The sequence below is a fragment of the Xenopus laevis genome, chromosome 5L (genome assembly GCF_017654675.1).
Source record: "Xenopus laevis strain J_2021 chromosome 5L, Xenopus_laevis_v10.1, whole genome shotgun sequence".
Lineage (NCBI taxonomy): Eukaryota > Metazoa > Chordata > Amphibia > Anura > Pipidae > Xenopus > Xenopus laevis.
In genome coordinates, this window is record NC_054379.1 from 10908759 (window position 1) to 10925094 (window position 16336).

The following is a 16336-nucleotide window of genomic DNA, read 5'->3' on the forward strand; positions in this document are numbered from 1 at the left end:
AGAAAGGTTTCTATTATGGCAGGAGATGTAGGGGCGATTGCACAAAAAAATGGTGGTGAAACTGGCTAAAAGTCCCTGAGCAGAAGACTATGTAAGGGTGTGGTCAGGCAGCCAGTAAACAATGGAGCTTTCTACAAGGCTATAACTGTATGGGGAACCAGTAATCCCATCACAAAGTCTAGGGAAAACAACTATACAACCACCTTTTAATTCTGCCAATTCTAGTCAAACACTGAATATGCCCAATCCCATCGAGTCTGCTACAGACAAATATGCTAATATTGTGGTTTCAGGAGTGATGCTACAATTCACTGTACCGGTTTGTTCATTGGAGCGTTCTGACGAAATAACAATGAATTTTTTTTTTTTTTTTATCGTGTGTGTTTAAGCGACGTGCTGACGTGGAAAATATCCTTATTGCTTTTTTTACTGTTGCAGGTTCTGTTTTAATTGCATTTGTTCTGTTCTACAGCAGAGCACACGAGCTATATGCCCGGCAAGCATAAATGTAGCTGCTTTATTGGGCCTGAGCACTGATATTATTTGCTTTTGTCACACGCCAGTTTCACTCCAGCAATAATATTGAAATGCAAATGCCGGTTTCATTTATTGACAGAAGATGAGCTTTCCGACTTCAGCAGTACAGAAATTATTTACAGAAGGAATATAATAAGGTGTTTTCTACGTGACTTTAGCTTGATCCCTTTATAGGGGCTGTTTAACAACCAAATACCTACATTATTAGCTTCTTATAAATTTCACTCATCATAAATTTTAACCATACCCTTATTATGGTTTTGTAATATCATATATGCACAGTGCATACTAAAATATATGTCGGATTGCATTCCTTGCTAGAGTCTCATTGGCAGTTGGGGAAAGTGCTCTCTCTCTCTTAAGGCTTATCTGGTGGCCCAAGCTGACAGAAAGGGAGCCTAAACAGCCTAATATTGATAGACTTTACAGCATTAATAAAGCTGGCCATACATTTATACATACATATCTTCATTTGGGAAGGTTGGCAAACGATCTTTTCCCAGTATGCTCACCTTGAGGCCTTGGGCCAAACTATTGGATAACAATGACAAAAAATGCATTTTATCTTGCCCCTTCAATATCTTGGAGATTTTTGGCCAGATATCAGTTGGGCAGGTCCATCGAGTAGTCCCAAACACAGGCCAATAAGCTGCTGTCTTGGTCCCTGGGACACCATGGGAAGGGGTGCAGGGAGTGGGGGATCCTGATGGTCTCAGGGGTCTGCTGTATGCTTCCAGCTCCCTGGCATCACTCACTACCCACCGCCTAGGCACATTTTTAGCTTCTGGTTAGGCAGGCGTCTGATAGGGACATAGAATTGGCTACTTGGGTGATCGGATCGGGAGGGGACCTCTGTGGGTGAAGGGGTTGGACAATTGAATGATCCGTGGGTCTGATACTATTTGATACTGGTACCTTTGGTACATTTGAGCTTTAAATGTACTCAAGCGCTTCAGGGCTGTTGTTACCTTTGGTTCTCACTCATCTAACCTTATACCACAAGGGAGGGATCCTTAAGTGGGTGAAGGGGTTGGTTTGGTGTGGGGCAATCTTGGTTGTACCAGATAGACGTGTAGTTTGGCCGATGTGCCAAAAAACTACCATTTGTGCTCCAACCGCCACTTTGTATTGATTTAAGTGCAATTAGCACATTTCCCCTCGAACCCGTTGTTACCGTGTCAATCAGCCTCCTATACCTAACCTCAATTTCAATGTTGCTCTCTAGACTTTGTTTTTAAAGATTTATTAAAGGTTAAGTTTCATTCATTGGAGTCTTGGAATTTATGGATGGGAAGGTGCAGTTATGTGGGTCAGTTCTTTTTTCTTCGTTCTATTAAGTATGTAAGCAAACCAGCAAGCAGTCAAACTTTCAGGAGGTTTGATCTGGGGGCAGATCCAAATTTGTGGAAAGGCCACCAAGGCCTGGGATAGGGCAGCAGGATTTAAGGGGGCAGCATGCTGCCCAATCACACCCTCATTTGTTTAAAAACACTGGGGTTGTGCTAGAGATACAATAATTTTTTTAATTTCTTGTGCACCAATTAGGGTTGCCACCTGGCCGGTATTTCACCGGCCTGGTCGGTAAAATACCAGCTATGGCCAATATTACAAATTTACCATCAATGTATTAGCCGGTGAATTTGTAATCCCTATTGTTCCGCCCCTGGCCCGCCTCATATCTGCCCCTGGTCTGCTCCTCTCAGCTTCATTACTCATCCAATCCTAGCTCTGCAGTCCCTTACTGGCCAAACCGGCATCGGAACTTTGTGACTCTGCCCCCAAAATGTCAAGACTCTGCCCCCGACCCCGCCCTCTCTGGCCCGCTTCCACCCTCTATGTCACCGGCCAGTAGGGTAAGAACTAAAAGGTGGCAACCCTAGTGCCAATCCCCATTGCTCCGGTCCCGGTGATAAAAAATTTGCACGAATATAGGACAAGGGTGACGCACGGGAGTGGGCCTAGGGGTGCCTGCTATGTAAATCTGGCCCTGTCTGGATTGTTGAAATGCTCCCATCACCATGGGAGGGTCCTCAAAATCTTATCTGGTTGGGGTAGGGTTGCCACCATTTCCTGTCCCCCTTTCTGGATGGCTGCGGAAGTTGATGTCACAGCCAGGGGAGTGGATATGATGTTGCCGTGCTATGACATAAAGGGTGGTGTGATGACGTATCAATTGGCTATTGGCTGGTTGCCTCGTCAATCTAGGGGAATACTAGTTTGGAAAACTGGGTAGGCAATTTTTTCCCCCGACAGCCAAGGTCGAAACCAGACTAGCTTGGGGTTCAGCCCCCAAATGTTACACTACTATCCATAAGTTACTTAGTTAGTTATTTATTAAAAACATTGAGAGGTAATGCCGGAAAAATGTCTAATTCTTATTTCTAAGAAAAAGCAGATATTTTTATATGGATAAAATTATATTAAAGGAGGGCTAAAGCCTATTTTTAAGTTTGAGACTGAACAGTGCACTTGTGAGGCTCATCTCATTGGAAATTATGTGCCTGAACTGACAGCCATGAGATTTAGTTCCACAATGCAGCCCCTAGCTAATCCCTATTACTGCCCCTATGGGACAATTCTAGTTCATATCCTTCATATATAAAGAGCCGGAATGTTTCACAGAGCTGTGCAAGAGGGAGCCAATGAAATACTAATTGGTAACAATACACTTAAGAAGCCTGAGCCAGAAAGGTAAGTCCCTGGGTGCTGGAGCTTACAGCCTAAAGGGAGCGTGGAGACAATAAATAAAGAGGACAAATGCATAGGGCACAGGGGCATAGCATGGCAAGCCATTTATATAATAACACAACTCCCAGATGTGGGAGGATGATAGGGCAAAAAAAAGAAAAAGTTTTATGGTATGTTAAAACTAACTTCTACAGCGAGCACAATCATTCGCATGAAATGGGTAAGAAAGTGCCAGATCACAAAAATTGAAATGGAATTCCCCAAAACTCTGCAGGGGTTGGGTGGATTAGGCCATGGTAACGTGTACCGGAGTGTTGATGGGCTGCATGTGGGACAAGACCTAAAACCTGATTTTTCACTTTAAAAAAGTAGCGATTGCAGCTTAAAGGGGAAGTAAAGGGGGTCACCATCTTGTTATTTTTGTTAAACATATTTGCAAGACCAAGACTGTGCACATGCTCAGTGTGGTCTGGGCTGCTTAGGGATAGTCTTAAATTATCAAAACAGCACAAGTCAAATAATATCTGCCAGAAGCTGATACAGCAAGACTGATTAATAATCAGAATATACAGACTGCACTGGGTCCTGTGTTGTCATGTAATCTGATGTGGATTTTATAGTTTTTGTATTGTTTAATACAAACTTTCTCCAACTCTGCAGAACCAGTGGCTGCAGCAAAATAATCATCCAAATAGAATCCCGGTTTATCTGTTTAAATCTGGCTCCTTTGTCCCTGCAGCTGGAGTTGGAAACTGTAAAGGGGATGGAAAGGCAAAAATAAAATCCAATACAAAACTCTACACATTCGCTGACTGCTCTACAGGGAAACAAACAAAGCCGCTTGAGTTCTGCATGGCTGGGAAGTAGTGATGTGTGGCCGGTCTGGCTTTCCTCGCCCACATCACTACTGGGAAGTAAGGCGGGGGCTCCCCCTGCTGTTCATAAGTATGATTGTTTCCCTGCAGAGCAGTTAGGGACCGTCTGACAATTCCTATCCACAGCAGTTAATGAAGGGAGAATATACAGTCTGGTTTCTTAAGAAAATGGTACACATTTTTTAATTCAAGTATAAAAGAGAAAAATGTAAAATGGGGGGTTCTACTGTGTATTGTGACATAGGTATATAGTTGTACAGGTATCCGGAAACCCGTTATCGAGAAAGCTCCGAATTACAGATTGCCCATCTCCCATAGACTCCATTTTATCCAAATTTTGAAAATGATTTCCTTTTTCTGTGTAATAATAAAACAGTCCCTTGTACTTGATCCCAACTAAGATATAATTAATCCTTAAACCAGCCTATTGGGTTTATTTAATGTTTACATGATTTTCTTGTAGACTTAAGGTATGAAGATCCAAATTATGGAAAGATACGTTATCCGGAAAACCCCAGCTCCAGAGCATTCTGGATAACAGGTCCTATACCTGTACTGATCTTATTTCTGAGTACTCACGGACAGACTGTAAGCAGGATCCAGTACCACCGGGACTGACAGCTTTCCCTGTAGATTCAGCTTTGTAAGGTTAAAGATCTTCTCCCCCACCAAGCGCTCCTTTTTCATTCGCCGCACGAGGTACAGTCTAAAGCGCACTGCGTAATTTGCTATAATTTCTGACTCAATGTGATTAAATTTGAAGGTTTCTGTAAAGGCCGGGCAGGGCCCCTTTTGGACGGCGGTTTTTGCCCTCTGCTTCTTGACGGGAAACAGCACGAGGTGGACCTGCCACGAGTTACTATTCCCTGTCCTGTTGTGCGTGGGCAGGTCTGTGACAGCTGTCACGGTAACTAGAAGTTTCTGTTCTTGTGAATCATAGTCAAAAGTTACATCCAAAGTGCCGTATTTAGCTACTGGCTCCGGATCAAAAGACTTAGGAAGCTGTGAAGATGATCCTCTGGCTGACATATCCTAGAAAAAAAATAAAACATAAAACAAAATGTATGAATTTATGTATTCCGTTTGCTTTCAGATGCGCTAACACATGGAATGTTACTTTGCAAGAAACAGTGCCTTTATATTATGTGCCAACGTTCTAACATTTACAATAGACATTATGCTAGAATATCCTCTAAAAGTGTAAGTCACTCCAGACAACTGAAATTATTCATTCCGGCAGGCTATTTCTATCCTAGTCATCTAAAATATTTTGGCCGAAAATAAAGCCCTGTTTTTTATGTCTCTCTGTACCTTATCAGGTCTTCTGTGTTCAGCCATCTGTAAACTGCTGTCTAAACAAAGCCCTGCCCAGATTATACATATTCACGACGCCAAAAGTTTTGAAAAATAGAACTACATAATGTTTTGTAGAAAGAGAGATGCACTCAATTCTAAATACTCAATCCTCCACAAAACATTTCTTCGGAATACTCAAATTTTTAAAGGAGAAGGAAAGGCTAAAATGAAGTAAGCTTTATAAGAAAGGTCTATATAAATACACCAGTAAACCCTCAAAGTAATGCTGCTCTGAGTCCTCTGTCAAAAGAAACACAGCATTTCTTTCCTTCTATTGTGTACTCATGGGCTTCTGTATCAGACTTCCTGTTTTCAGCATAAACCTCCAGGGCTAGGGCTTGAGCATGCTCAGTTTTCCCCTCTCCCCCTCCCATCTGAGCTCAGAGCTGTAAGTGAGCAGGGAGAGACTCAGGCAGGAAGTGATGTCACACCAAGCTAATATGGCAGCTGCTATCCTAAACAAACAGAGACAGTGTCTAGAGCTGTTTAATCAGGTATGGTAAAGCATTCTGCAGAATAAATATAGCGTACTAGCTTGCACTATTGTGGCTAATCTGTTGGCAATAAACCGTTTTGGAGCTTTCCTTCTCCTTTAACAAGTTTAAAAATTGCATTGATGGGAGTCAGATTTGGTTAGCCTTTTAGGATTCGGCTAAATTACAAAACTGCAAAAAGTGCTAGGATTTGGTAAATCCCTAGAGGGCTGCCATGAAGGAGGTAGAGGGATCAAACCAATAATGGATGCTGTGCCACAGGAAGATCCATAGAGATGAAAGGATGTTTTTTGCAAATTATGAAGCATGCAAGGCTGGCAGAAAGTGGGTGGATCAGTAGCGTGGGCATGAATGGTAGTGATATGCAGGTAAGGAAAAACTCAACCCGCACTTGACTCTAACCTGCAAAAACGTAACCTGCACCCAATTCTAACCCGCAAAATGTTGCCATTACAGGACTCACACCCAACCCGTACCCATGTCTTTTTGCAATGTGCACTACTACTGTGAGTGCCTCTGGTTCCAAGACAAGGAATCTTTGGGAGCAGAGGAGGAGTGTACTTATCCAGCCTGACCCACACCCAACCCTAACCTGCAATGGTTGGCCAAACTTCAACCCAAATCCAGCCAACTGGGAGTCAACCCATGGGTCACCAAAGGTTTTGGGTCAACACGCACATCACTAATGCATGGGATATTTTTTTCCATTGGTGCCAAATAACTGGGACCCACAAGGAATGTAGCTAACTATGCTATATAGAGCTCCATGATTACTTATGGCACCCCCAGAATCTCTATTCAGAAGTGGCACCGAATTATCAAAAAGGTAAGATTTTCAAAAATTCTTATTTAATGCAGTCATGGGGGGATGTAATATGTAGCACAAAAACGTTCGCAAAGACCATTGCGGGCATTAATGACCATGTTTGCTTCCTTTTTGACTTGAAATACAGACCTCAACAACTTCCTTGCAAAGTTTGCTACCAAATGACTTTTACGAATATTCGCAGTGCATGTAATTAAATTTCACAATCACAGGTGTATTTTGCGACAAAATAGTTAACGAAACTCCATTTTAAACATTGCTTGCGCGTTTGACATACATTCCTCCTATAGCAGTCCTTTAAACCCACTTAGATCAAAATAACAGCAAATACCAAATCTGGGCCAGCATAAAGGAGAAGGAAAGTTCAGAGGCATCTTATTGCCAATAGATTAACCACAATAGTGCAAACTAGAACACTATATTTATTTTGCAGAATGTTTTACCATACCTGAGTAAACAGCTCAAGAAGCTCTCTGTTTCTTTAGGATAGCAGCTGCCATATTTGCTTGGTGTGACATCACTTCCTGCCTGAGTCTCTTAGCTCTGGGCTCAGATTACAGCATGGAGGGGGGGAAAGGAGAGGGAGAGAGGAGCAAACTGAGCATGCTCAATCCCTAGCCCTGGAGGTTTTTGCTGGAAACAGGAAGCCTGATACAGAAGACCATGTGTACACAATAGAAAGAAAGAAATGCGGTGTTTCTTTTGACAGAGGACTCAGAGCAGCATTACTTTGAGGGTTTACTAATGTATTTATATAAACCATTCTGATAAAGCTTACTTAGTTTTAGCCTTTCTTTCTCCTTTAAACAAAAAGGGAGCCAGGGCAGAAAAACAGAGCTCACATCTAAAGGGGGTTTAAGTAAACTCCCAGGGAGTCTTCCCAACAGCCATGGACAACAAGTTGACCATCCCTTGTCTGTTGTTGCAGAATATACTATATCTGTACTACTTTAAGTTACCTCCCTGAATGACCCCCCCAACCGATTGGGTAAATGCCCAATCTACCCTACTAGTAAATGCCCAATCTACCCTACTAGTAAATGCCCAATCTACCCTACTAGTAAATGCCCAATCTACTCTATCTGAAATTTGGCTCTGGGGCCAGACTGCAAGACCTGGAAACAGCCCTGCAAGTTATTCATAGAATATACTGTATTACTGCAGTTTTCCCTTAGCTGAGAACTTGTCAAAACTGACTATTAAGCAGGAACTGAATTAGTGTTTTAGCCCCGGGTCATTTCACGTCACTTGGGATTGTGCAGTGTAGAAAGGAACTGGCAATGCAAGGTAACACTGTGAGCTTAAATCAATTAAAAATGATTGAATAAACGTATAAGTGTGAAAGTCTAAATTTAGGGCATTTTTATTAAAGTTTGCAAATTTGGACGGCAAAGTTTGTGCCTCCGAATTGCTGGTTGGCGCCTTGTTAAAATACAAAGGCAATTGCGGGTAATGAAGAAATGCTGGTATCGTTACAGGTTCATTATCAAGCGGACTGCAAGTTTGGCCATGGCTGTTAGGGTTGTCTGTTAATTAGCTGGTTCGGTTATATTCTTTCAAAAGTCAGAGCCAACAGTGCAGAGAATAGAAATTGACAAATACCATTGAAAACATTTATGGACAATTGCTTAAAGCTCCATATTTTCTTTCATTAGGCAAAATGTAATATTCGAGTTTACATTCACTTTAGGGGGGTAACGGCAGACCATTAGGAACTTTCATAGAAAACGGTACTGTTCTTGATAGGAACCTCCCCAACAACTGACATAACCCTGCAAGTGCTGAGTACCACCAATAATTCCTTTACCAATCCCCTGACTGGGTTAAGTGAATTGTTCTTCTGAAGGAAGCTGCTAGAAGTCAGATCCAACTCAAACTCTCTACCGGACTTTGAACTATCAGCCGCCTACAGGCATTTAAACAATGTTCTACCCCTGTGCAATAAGCATGCTAATACTGGTAAGGGATCTATTTTTTGGAACGCTTGGGCGTTGCCTCCAGGTGTCAGGGGCATATAGGACTCACTACCAGTATTTTTTGGACAAAAAAGTAGTTTCCCCCAACTGCAGAGCAGGCTCTATGAAACCACCCCTCCCCCATTTCATTATTAATAAACAACTTAATATGCTTGATGAATGGATAATATGTGAATTGTATATTTTTGAGTATTTGGCAGGCTTTTACCATTTAAGAGTTTACAATTTATAAACGTCTATCACCAGGGTCGGACTGGGGCGACGGAACACTGAAAAAAAACAATGGGCCCATCCTACCCAGACCCGCTTATGTTTGAAACCCCGAGCTGCCCCCTGGCCCCAATCTCTGCCGCAGCAAAAGAACAGGTACACAGGGAGGTTGTGACTGGGGTTCAGGACTAAACAAGGGGCCCAGAGGGGGTTTTGACTGGAGCAGGGGGCCCAGAGGGGGATTGCTACTGGGGCGGGGGCTTGGGGAGAATTGGGGTCCCCTGTGATGCAAGCCCTGGTGAGCCTTAGATTCTCCAGTCCAACGCTGTCTATCACAGAGCCATGGTTAGTTCCAACCAAGTACCAAGCGGGGGGCCCGGAGGGGGAATTGTGACTGTGGCAGGGGGCCTGGAGGGGGATTGACACTGGGGCGGGGGGGGGGGGTTTGGGGGGAAGTGGGATCCCCTGGTGGTCCTTGGATCCTCCAGTGCAACGCTGTCTATCGCAGAGCCATGGTTGGTTCCAATCAAGGACTATATCATGTGGGTGAATAAAACAATTTTCTACACACTTTGCAATTTTTGTGTGTGCTATTGTGTCACAACTTGTAGTTCAGAGCTTCGAGGGAACATTTAGCATAACATCCAAGGCTTGAACTGCTAAACTTGCCTTATCTTCTAGTTATGCTACCGGAACATTTTGTCAGATGTGCTTAAATGTGCAACTGAGGGTTTTAGATTTGGTTTTCCTAATTTTTTGTGAGTGCTTTGGGATTCAGCCAAATCTGTTGTAGAGGTTTTGAGTTAAGGTGGAGGATTCAGAATGCATCCCAACTTGTAAATTATGAATTCAGTTGATCCCAAATGTTAGAAGTCCATCCCCCCAAGAACAAAGTACTCAATAGATGTGCAGCTTCCAACCAAAGATTATCTGCAGTGTTTCCAAATCTGCCTCTAGCGTAATGGGCAGCTTAAGTCGTTACATCATTAATATTCCTGCCAAAATCACAAACACAATCACTTGGTATGCTACTGATCTGAACGGAAGAGCAGCTAAAGATCAATCAACTCTAATACCTGGCTTTAGGGAGTGCTGTTCAGCTGCTTCAGTTTGAAGGGGCAGTAAAGGTCTATTTGCAACACAAGCAAAACATTATGCCTAATATACATTCTTTTAATTTTAAAAACAATACATATTTGCCCAGTTTTTTTTTTCATTATAAAGTAGTGACTGTTTTGCTTTTACCTTAATCAATTTCCTATAATTAGAGTTAGACTAAATAGAAATCTTGAGTTCTCCTCTCCTTTCACTCCTTTATTGTTATGTTTTGGTTTACAGGAATCAATTATGCAGGGGGTTTATCTGTGAACTTGTAAATTAATTATCTTCCTTGCAAAACCCTGGACGTTGGAAACCAGGTGGTAAAATGAAGAGGAATATGGGACTCCTTGATCTGCACATGATAGATAACACAGAGGAGCTAATTTTGTACTTTTGTACTTACTTCTGCACTTAGAACGGCGGTGCTATCACTCGGAACATCCTCTTCGTAGCCCTTGTTCTTAAAGCTTTCCACTTCATGGCCGGTGCTTCCGTCACTAGGGCATTTGTTAAAAGAGTATCTGGACAGTTCACATTTACTGTCTCCAATATCGGAAGGGGTGCATGAAAGGCGAGGAGAGCCGTTGTCATCTTGGTATGGAGGTGGCTGCAGTTCATCCAGGGGCGGCGTCCTTCTCATTCTCTGGATACAGTTTGCTGAAAAGGTATAGAAATGTAACTACAACATTCATGAAACTGGCTTTACTTGTAGAACTTGGAAAATACTGTAACAAAATAGAACCAAAAATGATATCATATAAGAACATTTCCTAAAAAATAATTCAGAAAACCTTGAAATAATTCTGGCATTAAATAAACCCTAATTCAATCAGTAAAAATAAAACACTTAAATTGCATCAGTTGTTGACCAAAAATTGTTGAGTTCAGATGTCCAGAATTTTGAGGTCCCAGAAGTTTAAGGGTTCGGATTCAGTTTGGCTGAACACTTTGGATTCAGATGAATTCTTCAAAAAGTGCAAGGATTCTGATATATGCCAAATCCTGGATTTGGTACATGCCTACTTTCTTCTCAAGCTGCTATTCCAGTCATTCAGGGCTAAACACCCTGAATTTGTGTCCTGCTTGGGTCTAATTCAGTAGACACAGATCTGACCTGGGACTGCTTACCCACACAGCTACTTCTTCATAGGGCAACCTGAACCAGCCCGAAATCAATATCTTGATTTTCCGACCTGCCCTCCACCGAGAACCATGTGATCCCAGAAATGATGTCAGAAAATCCAGAAGTGTCAAAATCTGGGCAAATCTGTTAAGACTGTAGGAAATTTCCATAGCTAAATAGCCTGCATCCTGCCCAACTACCCCTGAAGTAGCAGACTGCAGGACCTGGTTTAGGGTTGCCACCTTTTCTGGAAAAAAATACTGGCCTTCCTATATTCTTGCTGTTTTTCCCTATTAAAAACATTGGCATCAAGCATCATTTTTACCGGCCAAGTGGCAACCTTAGTTTGGGTTGAAGCCTTTATTCAGCTCTCCCTGCTGCTCCACCACTGCTCCACAATAGATTTGTGCTTGCCTCACTCCTTTCATGATGTCACTGCGGGGCGGGTGTAGATCTTTAAATGAAGTAGCTGAGCCCAGTGTGGATTGGGTGGGTTAGGGAAAGGGTCTTAAAAATCTGGACCCACACATCATTACCCTGAAGGATACCCTCGGCCCACCCATGCGGACAGGAGAGTTTCCGAGCAAATTCCCACTACTTTGCAGGTATTCCACTAATAACCGATCCAATGCATGACTCTACCGGGAATGACTGGAAAAACAGCATGGGAAAAGGAGCTGTAGGACCATGCATTTGGAAAATGGACATACAGACCAATGTGCATGCTACACAGATATTGGTCAGGATACGAAGTTTGAAGAAGTAACATTGGAATCATTTTCTATTTAGTGGTGTGCAATAAAAACAGCAGACAGCACCATAACAGCCTGACGCATTTTGGGCAGTATGCCGGAGAAACCTGGGGTCCAGCTGGAGAACTTAGTTGCCAATGCTGTATCAATGTGAATGTAACAATGATGCAGTGAAATCTCAGATGGACTCCTGATAATCAAGTTCAAAAATAGGGGTCCATTATAATGGCTGTATACCCGTATTCTGTGCAGTATGATAGAATGTAAAGAAATGGGAACATATTCTATTCATATCTACTCACTAATGGCATGCTTTTATGCTACATATAAAAAAGTAGTTTTTTTCCGCCTCTTTTTGTTCCTTTAAATCTTTCATCTTTTCTCCCGTCCAATATTTTGCATTAAAGTAATATTAGAGTGGAATAATAACACCGGGGACAGCGGAGATCTCCGGATAACCATAGAAACCGATGAGTCTGATGCAGGCCTTCCAGAGTAAAAGGAAAAATGTGTAAGAATCTCAATAGACAAGATGACAGAGATAGCAATTAAGGGGAACACAGTCCTTACTGGATTCATCAATCAGCCAGACGTGGACTGACATGTCTGTGGGGCTGCTGTAGCTGGAAGCATTGACAACCTTGGATTCTTTCATGGGAAGTGACAGCACCCATAGAAATAAGCATTGTGCTAATATTATAACATGGTTCTTGCACCCATAAATGCACCTTATGCTACAATACAATGCACAGGCTCTGATGAACTGCATGTAAGGTGCCAAGTACTGGCTCCCCGGGGAGGTGTTTTTTTGAGGGTTCCCCTATTACATTGCACATATACGCCCAACATTGTGGTTCAATATTTTACAGTGGGTGGTCTCCAACCTGCACACTGTACACAAGATAGCATTATAGCCGGGGTCTCCAACCTTTTCTTCACATGTAGGAGTCGGGAGCAATGCAAGCATGAAAAATGTTCCTGGGAGGTGTAAAATAAGGGCTGTGATTGCCAGTTCCGTAGCCCCTAAATGGATTGCCAGTTCCGTAGCCCCTAAATGGACTTGCAGCAAGCAACATCCAAAGGGTTGGAGAGAAAGGTTGCTCACGAGCCACTGGTTGGGGATCACTGAATTATAGCAATGACCTGGCCTTGCTGGAATCGAACCCAGGACCCCAGCACTGCTACACCACTGGAACACTAAAGCTCTTTAAAGGAGAAGGTAAGTGTTCTTGCACTTTGAGGTGCCAAATGTTAGGCACCCCTAAGTGACTGTGATTGCCAGTTCCGTAGCCCCTAAGTGGACTGACAGCCTACAGGAGACTCTGTTTGGCAGTACACCTGGTTTTTATACAACCAAAACTTGCCTCCAAGCCTGGAATTCAAAAATAAGCACCTGCTTTGAGGCCACTGTGAGCAACATCCAAAGGGTTGGAGAAAAATGTTGCTCACGAGCCACTGGTTGGGGATCACTGAATTATAGCAATGACCTGGCCTTGCTGGAATCGAACCCAGGACCCCAGCACTGCTACACCACTGGAACACTAAAGCTCTTTAAAGGAGAAGGTAAGTGTTCTTGCACTTTGAGGAGCCAAATGTTAGGCACCCCCAAGTGATTGTATTGACTTACCTGAAACCCCGGGCCAGTGCTCCTATCAGCAGAAAACTGCACCGGCCCGGGGTTCTACCAGTGAGCAAAAGGGAGCGATCCTCTTCCGTCTTCCTCTCTCTTCGCGCAGTAGAGCAAAAAGCCGAACTTTAACTAAAAAGTTGCTATTTCATTCTACTGCGCATGCATTTGCCCCGGGACATTTGAAGAAAGAAGAAGCCAAAATAGGATCACTCAGTGGTGCTCACTGTAATAACCCCCAGACTGTGCAGTTTTCTGCTGATAGGAGCACCGACCCGGGTTTCAGGTAAGTCAATACAATCACTTGGGGGTGCCTAACATTTCGCACCCCAAGTGTAAAAAGACTTTGCTTCACCTTTTATCAGTGAAATGTCAATAGACAAGATTCTCAAAGAACATATTCTCAAACTCATCATTCCACAGAGAGAGAGAGAGTAAGAAGCGCTATATATTCTGTATACTATATCGTTCCACGTCTTTTTAAGGTGCAACCTCATAGTTCACATCCACCGGGATAATATGTAAATCCCTCCACGTGAGTGTGCAATTTGCATAAAGCACAGATCTGCACAGTGGGGAACAAATGCCAATTTAAAAAAGCAGTTATCTATCTGATTTGTCCTTGCCAGGAGTATAAGGATTTCTGTGCATGGAGAGGTGGGTTTCAGCTCATTTTCACTGTTTATTGAATGGGAAGAGTCAACTGCTCTTCTGACATCTGAATCTGATCAGATTAATTTGTGCTTCGTTAACACTATTTAAAAATGAAATTGTATTTTTATAGCTGTGCCCTTGCATTGGATATAACAGTGACTTTCCCTTCCCAAAAGCTAAATGATTTGCGATGTTATTTGTATTGAAGAAAGGGGGCCGTATCTTTTCAACATCCAAGGTTCCATGGTGGAGGATGAATTCGATTTGGGAAAGAACTTGGGAAGTACATGTGACTTTTCTTACAAAAAACTTTCATCCCCAACAAGTAGATAACTTATGGAGTGTATGCCTGCCATCTCCAGGTTGCACCCAGCGGCACTGCTGTAATGTGCAACATTTTCAGATTTAAAGTTTCACTTTAGTTAATTTATTAAGAATCAAGTAGTGTTTTCCACGAAAATTTGAGTTTTCGAGTTGACGTTTTTGGTCAAAATTCACATTTTCTGGTTTTCAGACAACTCGAATTTTTTAAAATTAATTATACATCCAAAAAAACCCAGCTAAAACCTGTCGAGTAGGAGTCAATGGCAGACGTCCCTTGAACCATTTGAAGATGTTTGTAGCCTTCATTAGGTTCGTTTCAGAGGGGTTTGCCCGAAACTTGATCAAGTTGAACGATTCAAGGTTTTTTCCCACCGAAAATTTGATCAATTAACCTTGAACTCGCCGATTTGAGTTTTTATTTAAATTAGAAGCCATTCGAGTTGCAAGTTCATTTGAGGTATAAAAAAACTCTAAAATTCAACCTCCGATAAGTAACCCCCTAAATGTGAGTTGTGGCAAAAAATGACAGCTACACCATGTGATCATGTATCCTCCACTCCCTGCCATCCTACAACTGCCAGCAAAACTACCCCCTTTCCAAACTATACCTGCCATCCTACAAATTACCAGACAAACTACACCCTTTATCAGCTATCCCTTCCATCCTACACTATGCCAGAACTACCCCAACTTTCACTTCTGTCCTACATACTGCCAAAAAAACTATCCCTTTTCCCAAGTATGTCGGTAATCCTACATTCTGCTATCTGAACTGCTCCCACTCCAAGCTAACCCCAGCACCCTACACACTGTCACAAAAACTATATCTACTACTACTATGCCTGCTGTTCTACTTACTGGCATCAGAACTAGTCCCATTTAAACTGTCCCTGTCATCCTATAAACTGTCAGCAGGACTGCCCCCTTCCCGACAATACCTGCCATCCTACAAAATTCCTTCTCAACTATTTCTGCCAGCAGAACTGCTTCCACCTACCAACCAACCTTACCACCCTATATTCTCCCAACAGAACTATCATCATCCCAAGGGACAAATTCCCTAACCTGCGGAAATTCGCCAGCAACTGCTTCGCTCACATCGCCACACTTCGCCAGGACAACGCTAATTCACTAAAATGCGAGATTGCGTCCAGGGCGTCGTACGATGGCGAAGTTTCGCTAGCGTTAATTCAGCATGCAAATCGAAGTTGCGCTAGCGTTGGCTAAGTTGCATGCGGCGGGAAGTTAAGGTTCAATAGATGTATATGTTGCAGCAAATACATTACATTACACAAGCCCAGGGAACCTTAATAAAATAAAATAGAGTTGTTATATTGCCCTACACATGAGCCCAGTGTAAAGTTTATGTTCCATATGTTACGAAATGTAGGGGGGAAGCCGGGTACCCCAAAAAAAATTACGATCTTTTGCAGCCTATCACCCTGAAAATGAATGAGTTTTTTGGGACTTAGAAAAATTTTAACATTCTACTCTCATTGCGCCTGGTCTGAGGTGGCAAAGTAAACTCTGGTGCAAGAGGTAACGGTCAGTAAAATCCGCATCTTAATGAATTTGCGGAGTAACGTCCATTTGCCAGAGCGGAAATTCGCCTGGCGTTAGAGTGCCAAGTACCCCTACAGTCTATCTCCTTCGCTAGCGAATTTACGCCAGTGCCCGTTAGTCAATCGGCAAAGTCCTGAAATGGATTTTCGCCAGCGTTAGTCACTTCGCCCTTTAGTAAATTTGCCCCCAAGTATCTAAAACTGCCATTCTACACATTTTAAGCAAGACTG

At 42.7% G+C, this 16336-nt stretch overlaps 1 protein-coding gene across 3 annotated transcripts in view; it reads right to left on the bottom strand.

The window, feature by feature from the left end:
• The window catches only part of LOC108716440 (synaptotagmin-14-like), a 116818-nt gene that overhangs the window by 19279 nt on the left and 81203 nt on the right, over positions 1-16336 (bottom strand). For all 3 annotated transcript variants that reach the window (XM_041562521.1, XM_018262569.2, XM_041562522.1), the window contains 2 exons: positions 10467-10720; positions 4680-5132 (listed from right to left, as the gene is read on the bottom strand). In XM_041562521.1, the coding sequence (XP_041418455.1) occupies positions 4680-5132; positions 10467-10720 (707 nt within the window). The remainder of the gene's footprint in view (positions 1-4679; positions 5133-10466; positions 10721-16336) is intronic.